The sequence below is a fragment of the Octopus bimaculoides genome, chromosome 22, assembly GCF_046866305.1.
Source record: "Octopus bimaculoides isolate indiv1 chromosome 22, ASM4686630v1, whole genome shotgun sequence".
Lineage (NCBI taxonomy): Eukaryota > Metazoa > Mollusca > Cephalopoda > Octopoda > Octopodidae > Octopus > Octopus bimaculoides.
The window spans coordinates 13,944,786-13,969,045 of NC_142949.1; the positions used below are offsets into that span (position 1 = coordinate 13,944,786).

General features: G+C 34.7%; 1 protein-coding gene across 3 annotated transcripts in view; it reads right to left on the reverse strand.

The window, feature by feature from the left end:
* Positions 1 to 6,141: 6,141 nt before the first annotated feature.
* Positions 6,142 to 24,260, reverse strand: part of LOC106872929 (phosphatidylinositide 4-phosphatase SAC2) — a 1,166,845-nt gene continuing 1,148,726 nt past the window's right edge. For all 3 annotated transcript variants that reach the window (XM_089339784.1, XM_089339786.1, XM_089339785.1), the window contains 2 exons: positions 18,636 to 18,726; positions 6,142 to 8,048 (listed from right to left, as the gene is read on the reverse strand). In XM_089339784.1, coding sequence (XP_089195910.1) covers positions 6,860 to 8,048; positions 18,636 to 18,726 — 1,280 coding nt within the window. In that variant the 3' untranslated portion in view covers positions 6,142 to 6,859. The remainder of the gene's footprint in view (positions 8,049 to 18,635; positions 18,727 to 24,260) is intronic.

Here is a 24,260-nt window from a genome sequence, read left to right on the forward strand (position 1 = left end):
GGTAGGACTGGCTTTTAGTTGAATATATATATATATATATATATATATATATATATATATATATATATATATATAATATTCATTAGACTGTGGCCATGCTAGGGTGCCATGCCTCGAAGAACTTTTAGTTGAATGAATCAAAAGCCGTAGTTTTTTTGTTTTTTTTTAACCCAGTTACTTATTCCATGAATCTCTTTTGCCAAACTGCTAAGTTATGGGGATTTAAACACACCAATACTGGTTGTTTAGCAGTGGTGGGAGACAAACACAGACACACATATATGTATATGTTGGGCTTCATTCAGTTTCCATCTACTAAACCCACTCACAAGGCTTCTGTTGGCCTAGGGCTATAGTAAAAGACACTTGCTCAAGGTGAAATGCAATGGGACTGAACCCGGAATCATGTGGTTGGGAAGCAGGCTTCTTACCACACAACCATGCCTGTACCTATAATACACATACACACACAACAGATATGTGCATATGTGCATATGCAGCAAGTTAGTTACCAGAATCCCAACAAGTAATGGTTAACACATCTGCTGGTTAAAGTAGAAACATTTAGAATTGTCTCCCTTGTTTGCTCAACCAATTAATAAGATCAATTGACTTCTGTTTTTTTCTTAAATCCCCATCTTTAATTCTATAATGGTAGAAACATAATGAATCACATCTTTTTAGTATAAAATGTGGTTCTGAATAATTTCTGATTTAAACAGTAGGCTAGTAATTTCTAGGCGAGATGATTAATCAATATCATCGATCCCCCAACAGATAACTGGTACTTTACCAACATTGGTAGGATGAAAGGCAAAGCTGACCTCAGCAGGATTCGAACTCAGAATAAAAAGAACCCAAACAAAACATTTATTCCAACACTAACGATTCTGCCAACCTACTGCTCTCGTTAATAATAATAATAATAATGATAATTTCAAATTTTGGCTCAAGGCCAGCAATTTCAAGGGATGGTCAAGTCAGTTACATTGACCACAGTGCTCAACTGGTACTTGTTTTATCAACCCTGAAAGGATGAAAGACAAAGGTGACCTCGGTAGAATTTGAACTTACAAAGTAAAGATGGACGAAATACCACTAAGTATTTTGCCTGATGTGCAAACAATTCTACCAACTTACTGCTTTAAATGATAATAATAATAATAATATTTTTTATTTAAATACAAGACCAGACCTTTGGGAAGGTAGGGTCAATCACCTAGAATTAACTGGTTCTCTATTTTCTTGAATCAACATATTCTGGAGGAAAGTTTCAGAACTTGAATGGAATTTTTTTTTTCCTCCCTTTTTTACAACAGAGGAATGAACATGAAGCTCAAAATTTGAATTTGAAATATTTAAGGAACATAGAAAAAGACATTTTGTTAGCTGTTTTAATTACTTAATCATGAATTATTAGTTATTACTATACAAATGACAATGAGGAACAATGTTGGCACTGTTTAAACTTAAGAAAGTTAAATGCTAAATTCTGAAACAAAATCACCAAGAGAGAATAGAACCATTTTCATAGTATATTCCATAAATATTATCATATAGGTGCAGGAGTGACTGTGTGGTAAGTAGCTTGCTTACCAACCACATGATTCTGGGTTCAGTTCCACTGCATGGCACCTTGGGCAAGTGTCTTCTACTATAGCCTGGGGCCGACTAAAGCCTTGTGAGTGGATTTGGTAGACAGAAACTGAAAGAAGCCCGTCATATATATATGTGTGTGTGTGTGTGTTTGTCCCCACAACATCGCTTGACAACCAATGCTGGTGTGTTTACATTCCCGTAACTTAGTGGTTCGGCAAAAGAGACCTATAGAATAAGTTGGACTAAAGGTGGCGCTCCAGCATGGCCAGAGTCAAATGACTGAAACAAATAAAAGAATATATTTCATAAATATTATCATATTTGATAATCAACCATATGAGTATGGCCTTACATGGGCAATATTTATAGGAATTGAGTGCCGGTAGAAAGAGAGTTAAAAGCTGATTCAGTCCTGGATAAAGTAATACAGTAACAGAAGCAATAATATTTTGGAGAATCACACCCTGTCCACGAAGGACATGTACAATGTAGGGGTGAAAGGTTGGCATTGTTGACTCTTCTTTTAACACATTATATTAGATCAAACAGTTTGGTACTCAGTTCAGGTCCTAGCATGAGATACCGAAAGAAAGCATAGGTAAAACTGGTAATAGCATTGTTGATATCAAAGAATTCCTCAGAATGCTAAAATATCTGGGGCTGACAAAAATAAAAAAAACATTTTTTATTTTATTGTAACATCTAAAACGTATCATATTGAATATGTATTCCAAAGACTTTTACTATATCTACATTTGTAATACATTTTCATAAACCTGGAATAATGTTCTATTATGATGGGGAATCACTTGAGTGGTTAGTAATTAATGGAATGAGACAAGTGGGCACAGCTGTTTGGCTGCTGTCAATTTGGCATGGATTACTGGATAATCAGCCTGTTTTGGCAATAGTACTTTTTGGCACTGGAAGCAAACACACACAAATACATGCATGTGTAGGAATATACAGAGAGAGAGAGAGAATTGCATAATAATTTATAAATTGAACATGATTGGCATAAACAGTTTTCCTCTCCTCAAACACAAAGAGAAATATGCTGATACACATAAACAAAGAGAATGAAAGAAACATTAAAACGTCTGATATCAAGTAAGTCAGCATCGATGCAATGATGCCAAATAAGTGGTGCCAAAACAGTTGTGCCAAAATGTCTCAAAGCCACAACTTAGGGCTTGTGGAGTTCCTTGGCCTCTGCTTATTCTTTATTGCCTGGCTCTACTTAGCAGCTGGGAACAGGCTGAAGTTTTTCTGGGGTAAAGCCAACAGGACTGATCCTTTATCAATACAAGCTTGTGATCAGGAAAGCACAGCTCGCCATCACCATTCAACATTCCAGTGAACTGAATAAACAAATATTTCATTTCATTATAACTTCTGCTTTTTAAAGCCAGGATATTTATTTTAGAAAAGAATGTCTTTAGTTTCCATAAGCATAGTATTCTATTAGACAGCATTGGCTTGTGTTTCTGTGTGTGCATGTGAGTGTGTGTTAAATATATATATATATATATATATATATATATATATAAACATAATTAAGGGATCAGCAAATATTTGCTTCACCATATACCGAAGTTCAGAAATAGCAGCTATTTCTGAACTTCTGTATATGGTGAAGCAAATATTTGCTGATCCCTTAATTATGTTTATAAATATATATGAGCTTTTAAATAAGTTCTCCACCAATAATGGTGCTTTCATACCGATGGGCTTGGTAAAAATTATTAATTGTTAATTGATTTATTAATTAATAAATTGATAATCCTTTACCCTTTTAATTGTATATATATATATATATATATATATATATATATATATATATATATATATAATGTGAAACAAGGTGGAAAAAAGAGTACTCAAATACCAAAGGTAAAGTAATATGCTTTATTTAAAAGCAGCAGAAATATAACAAAAGCTGTTACTCAGAGTTTCACGTTCCCATTCATCGGACAGTTTTGTTAAAATGGAACAGAAATAACAACATAATCAAAACTAGTTAAAGAATACACCTTTAAAAATGGATTTGTTTCATTGGTCCTTTCAATTAACGGTCTTAAGCATGCGATGAACAAAATAAATGAATTCAATATAAATTCATCCTATTGCAAAATTGAAGAAAACCTTAAATGAACGGGAACATGAAACTCTAACAGTTTTTGTTATGTTTCTGCTGCTTTTAAATAAAGTATATATATATATATATATATATTTGGGAGTGTGGATGAATATATGGTTGCATAGATATGCAAATACATGTATATGTATGTTGATATAGAGGTCATATTAGGGAAGCTTTAGTAATATATTTCTATACTATTTATAACATATTTCACATTTTCTGCTCTATGAACTGAACTTAGTATTAATATCAATTGAAACATATTTACAATTATTTTAGAAAAAAACAACAATTTTTGCATTTACTTTATAATCATGTTTTGTACACTCAGCTTTCATACCTGCAATATACCAGTAATTAACAAGGCCACACAATTTAACAAGGGAGCTTCATCATAGTTTCTTGACCAGTTGAATATAGCAACCGAAGAGCCTCAACTCGTTCCCATGCTATCATGAAAATTTAATAAAGATGTTTTTGTCACATTCAAAAGAAATAAATCATATTTAACTTGATAGATCACTTCTGTGCCATAGATCTAATACAAATATTGATTTCAAGTTTTGACATAGGGCCAGCAAGTTTGGGGGAGAGGATAAGTTGATTACATTGACTCCCAGTGTTTAACTGGTACATATTTTATCAACCCTGAAAGAATGAAAGGTAGAGGTAGCTTTGGTGGAATTTGAACTCAGAACATAGAGACAGACAAAATGCCTTAGAAAATTACTATTTGTAAATCTCACAACGAGAGATATTCAGCAACAGTACTTTGTAGTAAAGATTATTTGCCAACATATATAAGGACACAGATCGTGTCATATAGCCAGTAGCAGATGAGGCCTCCTGGGGATAAATTACAGCAACATTCGTCCTAAACCAGGACTGCCATGTTATATTGGCAAACAATCTTTACTACAGATGAAATGCCATTCAACATTTTGCCTAATGTGCTCATGATTCTGCCATTTTGCTGCCTTACAATAATAATAATATTACATAACAACAACCACCAAGTTATCACTATCCCTTGAATTGCAATAACATTTTGAATTAGTCACAATTGGTGATAGGTGTATGTCACCTGGTAACACCACCACCTGGATGAAGAGGGGATACTACTGTAGGCCCTTTGGTATCTTCCATAGAGACCACAAGCATTGAGATAAGGTCTCTGGTTTGAGAATTACCTATGAGTCCTGGTTTCTTCCTCCTCTCATCAATCTCTTAAAGACTTTGGTTAGCGGAAGTGGGTGGGTTGTTGGGGGTTGCTGTTTCTTTGCAAATGAAGCCACAAACAGACTTATGTCTGTCATGAGCCCAAGGATTCATAAGAACAGGGCTGAGCCCAGTTTCTATGGAATACGAGTAACTGAAATGAGGACACTTCTCCCTGGATGGGACACCAGTCCATTGCAGAGTTAACTTCCCAACTATTGCTGGAACTCATTTACAGCTGAATGGACTGGAGCAATATGAAATAAAGTATTTTGTTCAAAAACACAATGTACCGTCCAACTTAGGGATTGAAACAATGGTCTTATGATCATGGGTGCAACACTAACCACTAGGCCATACCCTTTCCCAATAAAGCCATAATAAAAGCAAAATTATCTTTTTTTTTCCTCATTATATATAGACTGAGCTGGAGGGCTTCCAGGAAATATCTATTGAGAGATAACAATTAACAGAAGAAGAGTTAATTAACACAATTAGTAACATTTTGTATTGCAATAGTTCTTCATCTCATGAAATATGCAGAAATGAGAGTGTTGTCAAAGAAACAAGACGACCAAAGAGCTACAGAGTTAAAGTGACTCATATACCAGAACGGGACAGTGCTATCACTGCAGGCAAATAATCCAGCTCTCTTTATCCCTTAATCTGGCTGTGTTAGAAAGGACCTGGAAGCATATATTATGAACAAATCATTTGCATTAGAGCCACTTCTTATCGGAGGGCTTGTCATGTGTTTGGTTATTAATATACAAACTGTAGACAGGAAGAAAGTAGAGATTAGTCTTATAAAAGTCTTGTCTTTTAAAAGAGTAAACTGTGACAATAAAGTCCTGCAACATTAAACTAAACATGTTGAGTGAAATCATAAACATCACAAGTTTCCAATTTAGTTCCATAATATGTGTGAATGATTGCAAATGAGTTTGAAACTAAAAGAAAATTTGCTGGAGGCTTTTTTTTTTTTCTTTTTTGGTAGTGGAGTGACTTTAGGGTGGTGGTGGTGTTTGGGCTAGTGTTCCTTGGTGGTTTGTGTTGTTGTTGTTGTTGGTGGTGGTAGTCACGTTGAGGGCTTAAAAGATTTTAAAAACTACTTTCCAAAATCTCATGTTTCCAGATATTTTAAACAATAATTTAATGAAGTGAAAATTAAGCCAAAACAAGTCAAATATCTTCATTTGTTTTACATCCATTTTTTTTCCATGCTAGCATGGGTTAGACATTGAATCAATAGCAGAGCAATGATTCTCAGTGCCTAACAACAAAGACAATTTTGGTGCTCCCAATTGCTTACCCCTTCATACATACACTCAGGGATGACAGCCCTGTAGTCCTCCCTCCTTTTATGCTTCTGTGTACAACATATTATATACATACATATATATGTTACAAAACTTAACATGAATTTTCTATTTTAAATATTAATGTTCATAATTATTTGTTAATTAGCTTTAGGTTAATTAGAGTAGAAGGCCAGTTGCATTAAAAAAAATATTTTTTTGTCCATTTTCTCCTTTTTGTGTGTGTGTGTGAGCAAAAATAGATGCGAGTTGAAAAGTAATGAAAATATAACTCATAAGACACTCTGAGAACAAATAATGGAAATATTAAGATTTGAAGAAAATTACCTTTTTTTTTTTTTTTTTTTTGGTTATTAATATTTGTTAAAGTTTTGGTAAAGAACTCTGCAGTTTCTTCACATTAGTCATGTTTTGAAACAACCAAAGTCATTGTTAAATGCTAATGTTCATAAATTCTATTAAAAATAAATTGTAAAGTTATGTAAATCATGGAAGGGAGAAAATATTCATTAAAATGAAAAAAAAAAAAAACGAAAGGAAGTTTAGAAATGGTTGTGGGGGAGGTGGTGGGGGTGGGTAATTATATAAATATAATTTGAGTTTCACATTCTCTATCCTTCAATTTCTCTAAAACCTGTTCTTTCAATAGATCAACAGTTGCTTTCGAAGAACTTCGGGACATACTTGATTGGATTTTCTGGCCAATTTTTGTGAAAGGATTGTTTTCCAATAACAGCAGCGGTTTTTGCAGATCAGGATAGGTATTTATATCAGGATGAGAACTAATTGCACCATCACTGAAGGAAGGTTTCAAAGGTAAGGGTCTCCTTCGTTGGTTTGACATGTCTCTAGAATGTTCTGCAAGTTCAGTTGAGGCGTCACCATAATTAAAGTGATCGTAATTATTGCTACTGTCATCATAATCATCATGGATGGAAGCTGGATAAGAACTGGCATAAGTGTCAGGAATGTTGCTCATAAAGTTCTCCTGTTCTGTTTTATTATTAAGGGCCATTCTGGAGTTTTCTATTTCAGACTCAGAGGAAACTAAATCTAAGCTGAGCAAATTATTGAGTTGATCTGCTGCCTCAGATTTTCTTGTTTCATCGATGGCAGTTGAAATCTCTTGAGGTAATTCTTCAGGATCAACATCAGAAGAAAGACTCAAAGATGTCACAAAGAGCTGTTTAGGGTTAGTAGCTAAAATGCCACAACTTCGAAACATTACGTCCGTATTTTCATCTTGTGTCATATCCAGAAGGTTCTTGTTGCTCACAACATCCGTGTCTGATGACTGAGGCAGATTCCCAGCTCCTTCAGGAGGCAGATGTTTCAATGAATTACCTGAATCAGAAACCTCATCACCAGAATGTTTTGTACTAATGGTCAGGCGTTCCATACTCGATTTAGTTTCTTTATTACTGTAGAATACAGTTGGAAGTCGCAAAGCTTTAAGGTTGACATTTTTAATGGGATTTAGGTTATGTAAGTTCAGCTTTGGTAGTTGAAGGGATGTTCCTCTGAGTGGGAGGCCAAGCTTGTTGGAGAAATCTCCCTTGTGAATGTTGCTTTCAGTGTTAAAGGAAAGCTTGGGAGATAGGAAGAAACCATGATTCTGCTGTTGGTTAGGAAGTTGTTTTTCAGTTTCTTCTTCTGTTTCATTGAGACTCGATTCTGATACATTTCTAGGAAGATTAATGGCAGCCAACGATGTTTCTTGCAACTGTTTCCCAATGTCAATCACTTCAGGGTGTGGTTTCAACTTCATGCTGCAAAAACAATAACAAAAAATAGAAATATTAGTGAAGCATATTAACTTAGACATTTAAATAATGATTCTTCTTCATCATCATATAATAATAATAATGATAATAATAATAATAATAATAATAATAATAATAATAAAAATAATAATAATAATAATAATAATAATAATAATAATAATAATCCTAATTCTAACCTGAAAAAGCTATGGAAAGTCACCTGGAAAGACAAGGTCCCAGACATGGAGGTTCTCTCTTGAGCTGATCTGCCAAGTGTTTTACAAACTGCTGAGGAGATCGCAAGTCAGGTAGGCAGGCCACTTTATTTGAATGCCTGACCCCCAACTCTCCAAGAGATTGTTTTACAGTGAACTGTCGGAAGGCAAGTGCACACAAGATGGGCAGAAAAAGCACTTAAAACACACTCTCAGGCAGAACTCATTTTTGCCATATGAGTGGACTGGAGCAATGTGAAATAAAGTGTCTTGCTCAAGGTCACAACACACTGCCAAGATTTTAACTTATGACCTTACAATCATGAGCCAAATATTCAAACCACAACACTCTGCTCCCTTTCTATAATGGAGAGCTACAGAACTTGGACAGAAGAACAATGCACAACACATTCTACCCTAAAAGCAATACTGACTGACCCCTGCCTACCAAGAAAGGAAGAAGGCAGAGGATTACCAAACACAGAAGATATTGTCAATACTGCGATAAACTGGGTCTGAAGAATTATGTTGTATAGAGTAAAGACAGAATACATTCAGCAGCCAGAGATAACAAGAAAGTGACTGAAAGAGAAGGAGGATTTGGAGAGAAAAGGAAGAACAATGGAACAAGGAAATGGAAAGAAATGGAATTACATAGCAAATTCATTCAACAAATTGGCAATGTTGGAAGTAAAGAATACTGGGTCTGATTGACAGATGGAAACTTGAAACGAAAGATTGGAAACTTGAAACGAAAGATTGGAAACCCAATAATAATAATAAAGATAATAATCCTTTCTACTTTAGGCACAAGGCCTGAAATTTGGGGGAGGGGGCGAGTTGATTACATCAACCCCCAGTGTTCAACTGGTACTTAATTTATTGACCCTGAAATGCAACGTCAACCTCGGTGGAATTTGAACACAGAACATGAGTGAAATACCGCTAAGTATTTCATCAAAAGCACACTAATGATTCTGATAGCTTGCCAGCTTATATGATAATAATAATAATAATACTTTCTACAATAGGCACAAGGCCTGAAATTTGGAGGGGGGAAAAGTTAGTCTCAGTGGAAATTGAGCTCAAAAAGTAAAGACGGATGGAAAACTGCCAAACATTTTGCTTGGCATGCTAATGACTCCACCAACTTGCAGCCTTAAGTAATAATGATGATGATGATGATAACAACTGTTACTGATTTAGGCACAGGGTCAGGAATATTGAAGTGTGTGGGGTCAGTCAATACTTCATTTTATTAATCTGGGGTGGCAGGGGGAACAAAATGCATATTTGACATCAGCAGGATTTGAACTTGGAACATAATAGGTCAAACCAAGTACTGCAAGGTAGTTTTCTATCTTGTGTTCTAACACTTCTGCCAAGCCAATGCTCTAATAATAATAATAATAATAATAATAATAATAATAATAATAATAATAATTATATTTATTTATTCCTTAACCTTTTGGCATAAAAGCAAAACAAGTGATGCAGGCTTGAACCAAATTCACTGAGTCAAAGAATCTAATGCTCAACCAGACATCCTCCCAGGTTGTGAAGGAGGCCACTGTTTCTATGAAAGTCTCTTGTTTGCAGATTTCTTGACAACAGATGGGAGATATATTTAGATTGGCAGCAACTTTCCTTCTTTGTTAGAAGTTTGATTCTTGAAACGAGAAAATTTCAATTGCTCTTTGAATACGGAGAAAGTCTTCGATTCCTTACAGAGGAAAGGAATCAGCAGCAGTTTCCATTGTCAGATTCTTCTTCAGCTTTTTTTTATAGAGTTTGAATAAATTCATGATGAATAAATTCAAAAGTTTTAAGATGAAAGAGTGGGGGAGAGAATGGGAAAATTGGTAAATGCACAAAATGTCAACATGCAAACTACCTGAAATGAATGAACAGACACTCACGTGCATATTATTGAGGTGCATTGTGGGTAGTTAAACTTTTAAAGCAATTATTTTTGTGCAATTAAGTTTTTATTTTTGTAAATTTCTAACACATAAAACTGATGTATAATTAAACAGGTGATTAATCAAAGTATTGTTGTATATAAAATAGTCCTGCTAAGCTCTGCACATGCACATATTGTGTTGAATAGATTTAATACAAAAGAAAAGCTACTGCCAAAACAAAATACAGAATGTTACCAATCTGTGTGCAAAGATAAAAATGCGAAATAACAATGAGGACAAAATAATTTCCCAATGTAAGTCCAAGATTTGAAATTTTAGGAGAGAGTTGATTGATTACGGCCACACTAGTTCATGATTGATACTTAACTTTAAATTTTATTAATTGCTGGAGCCAATAAATAGTACTGGTGCTGGTTCTACATAAAAAAGCACTTAGTATGTTCTATGAAGTGGTCGACATTAGAAAGGGCACCCAGCTGTAGATACCATGCCAAAACAGACAATGGGACCTGGTGCAGCTCCTGGCCTTGCCAGCTCCTACCAAACCATCCAACCCAGCATGTAAGACAGACATTAAATGATGATGATGACAGAAGAATGGTAAGTCATGCTGACAGTACATGATTAAGATTTAATTAAATTTTATCAACTTGAGAGTGAAATAAAGCAAAGATGACTTCAGCAGGATTTGAACCTAGAATGTAAAGAACTAGAAAGAAAAAAAACATCACAAGGCAGTTTGTTTGATGCTCAAATGATTCTGCCAAAGATGTAGAGGAGGAGAAAGAAGACTAGGATGCAGAAGAGTTATTAGTGACAGTGGTGATGGTAAGGAAAGCACTGGTGATGATAGTGATGATGATGATGATAGTGATGGTGATGATGATGATGGTAGTGATGATGATGATGATGATGATATCTAATTACAATGTATTTTTTTTTCCGTGGAGTCCTCAAGTTTTGGTATTAATTACACCTTGTGTTGATACCATAACAACTTCTCTAAAAAGTTTTAAATATTTATATCCTTTGCGTCAGGTTCTTCGTTTTATTTTATTTTATATTTTTAATTAATAGATGCATATATTCCTAAGAGTATTTTGCCTAAACATCTAAATTTTTCATGGTTGAAAACCTACCAGCAACCACCAACCTGAGGAGAGGTGATTATAATTCACAATATAACGACATTTAACAAAGTAATAATGAACAACATCAAAACACAGCGTGTCTATATATGCATAGATATAAACAATGTATATATGTATCTGTGAGCGTATGTATATAGATACACACACATATACCCACATACATTTATATGTATATATTTATATATGTATATTTATATACATGCACACACATATACATGCACACATTTTACATATATATATATATATATTCACGTGTACATACACACACACATATATATACATGCACACATTTTACATATATATATATTTACATACACATACACACACACATACTGTGTATACATAATGTGAATTGAAAATTATTCAGTGTTTGGTTACAATTCCTGTGATGTGTGTATGAAGTTATAAACATATATATACGTGCATCATATATATGTGTGTGTGTGCGTGTATACGTATATATGTAGATACATAAAGTAAATAAATGATTGTGAATATATATGTATATAGATATATATGTATGGATAGATGTATATAGATATAGATGTATGCATATATATATATATATATACATATATATATATATATATGCGTGTGTGTGTGTATATGTGTGTGTGTGTATATATGTGTGTTTGTGTATATATATACATATATATATAGATGTGTGTATGTATATACATATAAAAGTATGTGTATGAGTATATATATATATATATTTATATATATATATATATATATATATATATATATATATATACATATATATATATATATATATATATATATATATATATATATATATATATATATATATATAGATATATAAAGATGAATGCACCTGTGCGTGTGTGTATGTATATATATGTATGTATGTATAATGCGCGTATGCTGTACTAAACTGAGAACAGTAATAAAACCAAACAAATCAATACTTTGTGAATTTCAATCATGACAATTCATTTAGCAATTTTAATTTATCAAATATTTCACATAAATCTTCCGATGATAAGAAATCCATGCAAATTCTGCCATTCTGCATCACACACAAGCGTACATCTACCACAAGACGTATGTGTGTTTGTGTTGTCTTCACAACTGTGTGTGTGTTTTCAATGGAACCAATTCTTTAAAAGGTGTCTCTCAAGTGAAAAGTAGATAGTGAAATGGTGCAATAGATATAAATCAACACCTTTTTACTGGAGACAGCCGGTGTCTTCTTACGTAGGAAATGTATCACTAATTTTCTGTAGATAATCAATATTTTAAGAAAGCATGAAATCGTCAGCAGACTGAGGACAAAACACTCAAAAATTAAAAAAATGGTCATCGTAATCGTTGCTTTAATGTTCATTTTTCTATGCTTGCATGGTGTTTATGGAAGCAGGTTTTTATTTTTTGCAAGGGTGAGTGCCCACCCTTTGCCAACTCTCATCTCTTTCTAAGCAAAGTTGGAGATGCTTTTGGAAAATAATGGAAATCACATTTATTTAAAACAATTACACAATGTCAAGAGCTACAAATATAGTTTCTACTCTAGGCACAAGGCCTGAATTTTGGGGGAGGAGGCCAGTCCTTTAGATTTACCCTAGTATGCAACTGGTACACCTAATTTATCGTCCCTGAAAGGATGAAGGGCAAAGTCGACCTCAGTGGAATTTGAACTCAGAATATAAAGACAGACAAAATACCGCTAAGCACTTTCACCCAGGGTGCTAATGTTTCTGCCAGCTCACTCACTGAGATACACATATATTAACACACACACACACACACACATAGAAAGCATAGCTTAGTGGCTAGGGTATTACATAGCAAAGACAAGATTCTTCAAACTAGTGTGAGGCTACTCATTATCCAATCTAATTTGGGGACTTAAAGACAACAACATAAAATTTAACTTCGACTGGCTAATTCTCTCCACACCTATACCATACGATAAAGATAGGAAATTTTGCCCATTGTGCAATACGGAACTGTTCTTCATTTTATTCTCGAAGAATAAACTGGTGAACACGTTCATCGAAAATGCATACAGATGTAAACATTGGCAACCCCACGCATTTTTTTCATACAATTAACCCATACTAATTTATATAACGTAGACGACTTACCTATTTATCTATTAGTTTTTCACATAATTCAAGCGATACAAGTTAATTATACCTTTATATGTATAAAGGTATGTCAACACTGCATGTATAAATACAAGATTAATTCCCCTTTACGGTCCCATTATACATAACACACTCTTCTTCCATTTCTATCGGGTTTTATAATCATTTTATTGACTTCCCATTCTAAATTCTAAATTTCTTCTTTTCCTTCCTCCTTGTCCAATGTGCTGTCTCGTAGCACTGCAACCTCCAACGGTGTTTTCAAATAAGATACGTAGCAAACTTCTCTACCCACAGTTATCACATTCGGTTAAAATGTCTTACGGTTAAGTTGGATCCTATGTATTTCCCTGAAGAGAAGATTACATCCCTATCAACGTCACTTATCCCTTTGGAAGGAACCATTTGTAATCTTCAAAACATATGTCGGAAATAAAAGAATTCATTTAACGTATGTGTATTACTCCATTTATTAAATTTATATACATATATATATATATATATATATATATATATATACAAGTTTCTGGATTAGTTCTGTAGCATGCCGACAGATGGCAGCACTTGGTTGTGTGCACAGTGAAAGCTAGCAATAACCTTCATGAGGCAGTGTGCCAAATGACATCACTGTATTTATTTCACAAGTTGTGTGTGTGTGTGTGTGTGTGTGGGTGGGCGCATGTATCATCATCATTGTCATCGTTTAATGTCTGCTTTCCATGCTGGTATGTGTTGGATGGTTTGACTGAGGGCTGGTTAGCCAGAAGGCTGCACCAGGCTCCAATCCGATCTGATAAAATTTCTACAGCTGGATGCCCTTCCTAACACCAACCACTTTGAGAGTGTAGTGGGTGCTTTTTATGTGCCACCGACATGGGAGCCAGTCAGGCAGTACTGGCATTGACCATGCTTGAATGGCGCTTTTTACGTGCCACCGGCACAGGAGCCAGTCAGGTGGCAGTATATGTGTATGAAAAATATCACTGAACTCGCATTTGAATGTTTGTAGCTGTACAGAACAAAATCATGACCGAATGGATGCATCCCAGTCTGATCAGGGGGCGCTGTAGGCTGATTCAGTGTATTTACACCTATCTGTCTGTGGCAAAAAGTTTTGTCCATCACAAAATGATTTTCTTACAGGCTCAAATATGCCTCAGACATATTTAAACTGGTGACTGTATTTGAACTTGTGATTCTTAGTGCTGTTACTACACACGCACACACACACATGTGTGTGTGAGAGAGAGAGAGAGAGAGTATCTGTCTAATGTCCTCTGTTCCATGCTCACATGGGTTTGATGGAATTTGTTGAAGTGGATTTTCTACAACTGGATGCCCTTCCTGTCACCAACCCTCACATGTTTCCAAGCAAGGGAACATTTCCCTATAACCAGACAAGTTTTGGAAAACTGGAAACAGCATGCGTGACACTTATGACTCTCTTACTTTTATCATCCAATGTCAAGGCAAAAACAGTAACACACACGGACACGGACACAGCTGGCTTCTTTTAGTTTCCCAAGGTTTTGGTTAGCCTGGGGTTATAGTCGGCAACATTTCCTAAAGTTGTCATGTAAAGAAATTGAACCCAAAACCATGTGTTTGAGAAGCAAATGTCTTGCCACACACACACACTGCAATAATTATCTGACTTTTTTTTCTGCCATTCTGCATTTGTTTCCCCACTTGTGGGAGCCATGTTTACTTCAATATTTCACTTGCAACACATATCAAACAAAGATTTCACATTCTTGGACATTTGAATGTCTTTTCAAATGTTTCCACTTTGTTCTTCTTCAAACTACTTACATTAGATAACAAGTGGCCACTCCATTGAATGACATTCTCACCCCAGAATCTTGTCTTCGCTATCTAATTTACTGGACTTAACCAAACATTGCACTTTCTCTCATTGGACGATACTTCACACTTCTTAATATCTATCGAGAAACCTTACGTACAAACAATCCTTAATGTTGTTGTCAAATGTTGGTTACATCATACACTTCATATTATTTATGGACATTCTGCTACTTAGAGACTACGTAGCATTGCGTTCTACAATTGAGATTTCTTAATATTGCCTCAGACAACTTTGGGCTGCTTGGATTTAGTCATTATCATCATCATCATCGTAGACCTATGATGATAATGATGCTTAGAATGGCTCATTCTGCAATGCATGTCAGGATTATTGAATTAGCATGGCAAACACCCCTTCAGTGAAAGAAACGTACAAGTACCATCACAATACACATGCATGTTAGTTACCCTCTGTTCAGAAAGATGTGCTTCTATGCAAAATTCAACCTACTTAGGTGCAAAACTCTGGCCTACAGATTAATCCTTTAGCATTCCGATTCCTCTGTCAAATGTATTGCTTATTTCCTCACATTGTTTTGAATTAATCACACATTATTTTGTAGCTTCAAAATTTCAATGGTGCGTTTGTTTACTTTTACAATGACATTGTAGGGTAAGTGGGAGAGATTGGATCTGGTCAATTTTAGCATAAAACATGTGGAATATTTTGGCTGGATATGCCCAGACTAAATGCTAAAGAGTTAAAGTGTAAACAGATGGATTTTTCCTTATCTATTAAAGGAGGTACAAGCACTTTCACATGCACGCACATGAGAGAACTTCTGCCTACTAAATTCATTCAAAGGGCTTTGGTCAGCCTGAGGCTAGATTTAGTAAGCTTAGTGGAAATACTGACCTCAAAACCTAGGTTGGTTCAGTTAGTGAGGTGTTTATTTTTTATCTTAGAAGATGATGACAATTGTGATGGTAGCAATGACAACTGATGACAAAATTGGTAACTATAACAAGGTATAACAATGATAACTATGATAGCAACATTTGATAACTATGACGGCAATGATGACAAGTGATGACAATAACTAAGATGGTGATGATGATGTTTATGATAATGATGATAATAATAATCTTTTATTTTTTACTTGTTTCAGTCAGACTGTGGCCATGCTGGTGCACTACATTGAAGAATATTAGTCAATCAGTCCCAGCAATAATTATTTTTCCTTCCTGGTACTTATTCTCTCTCTCTCTCTTTTGCTGAATTGCTAAGTTACAGGATGTAAACACACCAACAGCAGTCATCAAGTGGTGGTGGGGAACAAACACAGATACAAAGATAAACACATACACACACATTCTACGTATATATATATATATATATATATATATATATATATATATATATATATGTGGCAGATGTTCAGGAGCAATAAACACTGAAAATGTGCAGAGAACAACTTCTGCCACATTCCAGGGAGAAAAACTAGAAGTAGTTGGTAACTTAGGAGATCAAGTCAGTAGCAGGGGAGGGTGCACTGAAAGTGTAGCTGCTAGAATAAGAATAGCCTGGGCAAAGTTCAGAGAGCTCCTACCTCTGCTGGTGACAAAGGGCCTCTCACTCAGAGTAAAAGGCAGACTGTATGACGCATGTGTACAAACAACCATGCTATATGGCAGTGAAACATGGGCTGTGACTGCTGAGGACATGCATAAGCTTGCAAGGAATGAAGCCAGTATGCTCCGCTGGATGTGTAATGTCAGTGTGCATACTAGACAGAGTGTAAGTACCTTGAGAGAAAAGTTGGACGTAAGAAGCATCAGATGTGGTGGGCAAGAGAGACAATTGCGCTGGTATGGTCATGTGGCGAGAATGGATGAGGATAGCTGTGTGAAAAAGTGCCACACCCGAGCGGTTGGGAGAACCTGTGGAAGAGGTAGACCCAGGAAGACCTGGGATGAGGTGGTGAAGCACGACCTTCGAACATTAGGCCTCACCAAGGCAATGACTAGTGACCGAAACCTTTGGAAATATGCTGTGCTTGAGAAGACCCAGCAAGCCAAGTGAGACCATAACCCGTGGCCTATGCCAGGGAAGTAACCAGCCTACCTATGCATACCTTTCCTTCATTGGACACTAAACTCTGCTTGCGAAGACCTGTTGAGGCAAGTGAAATCGAAATCGATGACAGCACCGCCTGACTGGCATCCATGCTAGTGGAACATTAAGAGCACCATCCAAGCATGATCATTGCCAGGGCCAGTGACTGGCTCCTGTGCCAGTGGCACATGAAAAGCACCATTCGAGTGTGATTGTTACCAGCATTGCCTTACTGGCACATGAGCAACAATATTCGAGCGAGGTTGTTGTCAGTGCCACTGGACTGGATCCCGGTGCAGGTGGCACATAAAGAATACCATTTGAGCATGGCTGTTGCCAGTACTACCTGACTGGCCCTCATGCCAGTGGCATGTAAAAGCACCCACTACACTCTCAGAGTTGTTGGCATTAGGAAGGGCATCCAGCTGTAGAAACTCTGCCAGATCAGATTGGAGCCTGGTGCAGCCATCTGACTCACCAGTCCTCAGTCAAATCATTCAACCCATGCCAGCATGGAAAGTGGACGTTAAACGGTGATGATGATGATATATATATACACACACATGACAGGCTTCTTTCAGTTTCCATCTTTCAAATCCACTAATAAGGTTCTGGCCAACCTGAGGTGTCACACAGTGGGACTGAACCCAGGATCATGTGGTTGGGAAGTAAACCTCTTACAAACTTGTCATGCCTGATGAGAACAAAGATGAAAATAACACAATATTGAAGCAGTGTAATGAATTAATCATCCCATTCCACTAATTACTTCATTCTGCCAGCATCGTTAATGTCTCACATCACGGTTGATGTGGTGAGAAGACAAACACAACTCTAAAAGCAAATTAACCCCAAATATATACAACAATTCATTCCTGTGACCATTTAAAAATAGTCTTGTTTCATTAGGTTTTATCAGAAATGTTAGGAAGTGGACCAAAACGTCCACTAGGACGCAAAACATTTATGCAACACCTAAACTTCTGTTAAGTTAGAAACTGCTCAGAGACAGGTAATGCTAACTGAGGTGTGTTTCACAATAGAATTGATTGTTTCACTAGCATAGAGTACTGTAATACTAAACTTTCAGTTGAAAAATGACATGTAGGAAGGAAAAAAATCTCAATGACAAATAACAAAGCTGGAGGAAAAAGAAAAAGTGGAAAGGTGAACAGGAAGTAATATCAGATTTTCACACTTGACAAGAAAAAACAACAACAACACGTGCAACAAAACAAAAGTGTTTATAGAGAAGTATTGGCTTACCGCTCAAGTTTCTGCTTCTCAACGACCTCGAAATTATTAGGAACAATATTCTTAGATGCCAAAAAACAATGGCAGACTGCTTTTAGTGATTCTGAAATGAATTGAAAACAAAATTGATTTCTGTTTATTTCAGATTAATTTCCAAAGGTGTGAAGTTTCAAGGCCACTATCAGTGACAGGTGTCAATTTTAGTCATGATTTAATAACAGGTAAAATAAGGCAGGAATCGGAAACATATATGAATCTGTTGAGTCAATTATTGACATCAGGTCATTGCTTAAAATTGCAGAATTAGTCTATAATTTCAAAACTAAGGAAATAAACAAGAGTACATAAAGTGTAATGTTACTGGTATCTTTGAGTGTAAATGTCGATACGGTGTCTGCAGAAGTGTCTGTAAATGGATCTTGATTGTTATCAACAATGGAGTATTCAGTTTAGGTGATGAATTGGTAGGGCTGTTGGACTGTCAGACAGAATGTTTTATATTTGTTTCAACACTGTGTGCTCTGAGTTCAAATCCCTCTGAGGCAGAGTGAGGTTAAGACTCATAGAGGCCCTAAGCACTTAAAACATTTTGGTGCCCCTATATATGTGTGTGTGTGTGTGTGTGTACACATCATTCAAAATATAAACAGTAATAAACCAGAAAATAAATTTGAATTTCTCAAAAGGGAACAAAACTAACAATAAGATGGAAAATAATATTTATTTCTGTATATTTTCACTTTATTTATATTTGAAATGTTTTCTACTTTTTTTTTAATTGCAAAGTCTTTAATCAGATCCTCACTATGATACCGTGAACACTTTGAAATTTCTGATCATATCAACTACTTTGAATATTATTTCAACAAGCTTAGAGTGATTTCTTTTGTGCCGTAAACCATTTACCATTTCTGTGGTGCCCTACCTCCCTTGATGTCCTAAGCACATGCTTATTTGCTTAATGGTTAATCCAGCACTGCTCTAAGGTCATCTTTACCTTCCATCCTTTCAGCAATTTCAAAAAATGAATACTAATCCAGTGAGGTGAATTAGTGAAGGTAAAGCTTCCTTCTTGAGTCGTAAGGATTCATAAGGACCAGTTTCCTGTTTTTTTTCCATGGCATATATACTCCCTGCCTGGACAGGTGAGTGGACTGAAGAAATGTGAAATGAAGTGTTTTGCGCAAGAGCACATGTCGCCCAGTCCAGGAATTGAAACCATAATCCTACAATCATGAGTCCAACACCTAACCACTAAGCCATGTGCCTTCACAATGTGGTAAATCGGTAGAGCAGGAAGAACATCACAGACTGGATACCTTGCAGTGTGTGCTCCAGTTCTTTGCATTCTAAGTTCAAAACTAACTAGCCCCAGTGAAGCAGGAAAATAGTTGGTGCTATTCCAACCATGACAATCCATTCATATAAAATTACATTGCCATGTTTTCTCGCATACAAGATGAAATTTCCAAACACAAATTTACAGCAAAAATCAAAGGTAAGTTGACTTAAACACCAAACAGACTTTAAAGGAACAAAAATTCTATGTGAAAGGCTGCTGGATAAGGAAAGATAGTGAATGATGTTGGAATCTTTACGTTACATGTTTATACTATATTCTGTGTTGATGTTTATGCTGGAGAATATGGTAACACACTCTTCACTTTAGATCAGTGCTTCTCAACCAGGATGCATATGACCCTTAAGGGTCCACATAAGATTTCGGTGTTATAATTTAAATGCTATGAATTAGTTATACTTGCAAAATGCACAAAATATTTTAACAATTTTTTAATACAATTTTTTATATTATAAAAGTAGGATATTTCAAATGTCAAATGGTTATGAGGGTCCACCTGAGTAAAATAGGAACCAAAGGGGTGGGGGCATAAACTTGGGTATGGTTGAGAAACACTGCTTTAGATGATAGGATATGGTTGGAGGGATATTTAGCTGTTATTTCTATGAAGCAAAATAACTGTCTAAAAGCATTCTCACTGGCTCCCATTTTTATATCATTTCTATAATTGTATCAATCATCGGTGTTTTTGTGCCATTCTACTGGCACTGTTATAAGTCATGCTGCTATAACTTAATTCCAGCAACTCATGGAAAATGACAAAGTCTCAAAGACATGTCTAATCTGAACCAATCAAAATAACCTTCCAAAATCTAAAGTTTTTTCCCTTCCTAATTCGTATTGATTTATTTTGCTAAAAACTTCAAACTTTTTAACTCTACATATTTTTCTTCAATTTCAACCATTTTAATAAACATTTCATTTTTTGCTTCTTCTCATAATTCGTCACATTGTAGTATTTTGAATATTTTTCCCATTTTCGATCAATGTCTGTATATTTGAGTATGTGGGTGCCATACATATTTATTTATTTATTCCTTTCTTTTGTTTCTTATGTTCTGTATATCACAGTGGTGACGGTCATGGTGGGTGATCTCTATCATTCAACAAAGAGGATTCAGTTATGCAATCATCTGTGTTGCTCCTGAAATGACATGTAACTGGCTGTGTATACCACAGACACATGAAATCTTTAACCTAATTCTCAGGTTGTACCTTTCGAATTACAAGTAAATTTAACACCTGCCAGGGTTCTCTACAGTTTCCTTCTATCCAATATCACATGCAAGTTATGGGTTGAGCTGAGGCTAAAGAAAATGATATCTACCTAAGGAGCCACACAGTGGGATTGAACCTAGGATCTCATGGTTGCAAAATGCAGCCCCTAGACATTTGGCCATTGCTACATATATATAATTTATTTGTACATGGTACAAATAAACAAGCAGGATGGAATGGCATATATGAGTGGGATTTGGCATATGGTAACTGAAAAAAGCCTGTTGTATATGCATAGATTGGGGGTATGTGTACCCTTGTCCTGACATTTTGTGATGTCTGTAAATGTGCAGTACCATCAGACAAGGGATGTCATTTGTTTCTGTAAAAAACCTATTTGACCACTGGAAATATTTCCTTATATGGAAACAAGTAAGAGTTAGCAACAGGGAAGGCATCTGGATGTAGAAAATTTGTCTCAACAAATTCCCTCTAATATATGCAAGCATCAAAAAGTGGCTGTTACATATATATAACATCCATTAATTAAACTAATACACCTGCTTGTTGTTCCTACACCTGTCTTCATCTTTTGTTTTCTGTAAATTTGAACAATACATATATAGTATGTGGTATTGTTGATAGATTCAGAAAAATAAAGCACTCCATGTCTTTTGAGATTTATATTATATATATATATATATATATATATATATATATATATATGGGAGAATATACAAATAATAACAACAGACGAGGACAGGTGGTGTAAATAACAAAAGTATATATTATATATATATATATATATACACATACACACACACACACACATATATACATACACACACACATATATATACATACACACACACATATGCACACACACACATATATACACACACACAAACATATATATACACACACACAAACATATATATATACACACACAAGCATATATATACATACAAGCATATATATACACACACAAACATATATATATACACACACACACACAAACATATATATATATACACACACACACAAACATATATATACACACACACATATATATATATACACACTCAAACATACATATATACACACACACACATATATACACACACACAAACATATATATACACACACAAACATATATATATACACACACAAGCATATATATACACACAAGCATATATATACACACACAAACATATATATATACACACACACACACAAACATATATATATATATACACACACACACATATATATATACACACACACAAACATACACACACACACACATATATATACACACACACACAAACATATATATACACACACGCACACAAACATATATATATACATGCACACAAACATATATATATATATATACACAAACATATATATACACACACAAACATATATATATATACACACACAAACATATATATATACACACACAAACATATATATATATATATATATATATATATATATATATAAACACACACAACCATATATATATATATATATATACACATACACACAAATATATATATATATATATAGATATATATACACACACAGTAATTTGTATTTTGCAACGCATTACTATAAATTTCAGGCTATAAGAAAGAGGTTTGGCTCTACTTGTGTTTATCATCAAAGTAATTCAAAATAAAATTAAAAAAAAACTATACGATCATTTTTCACAATGATGGTATTGTTTCATTTGTTTCAATAAAATCTTTTCTCAATACATTCTAGTCAAAATTTTCTGCTAAAAATAACAACCAAAATCTCCCTTGAATCATGCTTATAAAAAAGAGAAAAAACAAACAAAAGATGTGTTGGATGGTCATAGGAAGAATGTCGTTGATTATATGTTTGCTTGACCAGAGTTAGACAACTACAAGTGTTTCAACAAATCTAACATAAAAGTTAGTTGTAGCTGTCTAGTAAACATCATCATCACTGATGATTTAATGTAATAGATGTAATAAGACATCTAGAATGTCACTGAAATAACAATGATGTCCGTTCTACTTAATGTTGGGATGTTCACAAAGTTACTGGTAAACTCAGCCAAAGAATAATCTGTAGGTGGTAATGAAATTACAGCATCTTAATTCAAGAAGACTCATTACTGTACAACCTAACTCTTACATCTTGTTCCATCTTCCACAACTTATTTTTACTGTTTGCTCTTTATCTGTTATTTTTGTCATTCTCTTGTTTTTATATTTCTTTATTATTTTCTCTGTTTTCCATTATCCTTTTTCTTTGTCTCTCATTTTCTTTCTTTTATCTCTCTCTCTCTCCCCCCACATCTGCTTCCATCTATTACTTTTAGTCTAACAGTTAATTTGCTCTGTCACTTTTTATTTTACATCTATTCTCATAACTAGATATTTTGCAAGCCATCAAGTTCCAAATATTTCACAAGTTAAATTTTTACGTTTAAGTATTTAAATGTCAGAATCACTGTCCACACTCCTTGCCTTAATTTGACAAAACTTATATCTAGAGAAGCTTGAAAAATTTAAATAAATCATTTAAACATGATAATAAATAAGAAAACAATATTTTGAGTAACACTGAAATAAACTCTCATATGCAGATCATTGATTTATATTATTGAAAATGTTAAAATGTTATGGCATCATTATTTTCTGGTAATTTCAAAAGATTTTGTTACAAGTATTGACTAGGGTGCCACTATTAACCCTTCAGTTTTCAGATTCTTCTGTGAAATGCAATTCTTATTTATTAAGTGTTTTGTATTAATCATGCATTATGTCATAGCTTTGAGATTTCAATGATGTGATTGCTTGTTTTTAGAATGACATTGTAAGGTAGGTGTGGCCAGTTTTAGCATAAAACAGATAGAATATTTTGGCCAGATGTGGTCAGTCTAAATGCTAAAGATTGTGGTCTAAAAGGTCGTCAAATACATTAATTCATTCTCATAACTCTCACTACATACATACATCATCATTCACTGTTCATTTGCCATGCTGGCATGGGTTGGACTAATACATTTATCTAAATTACAC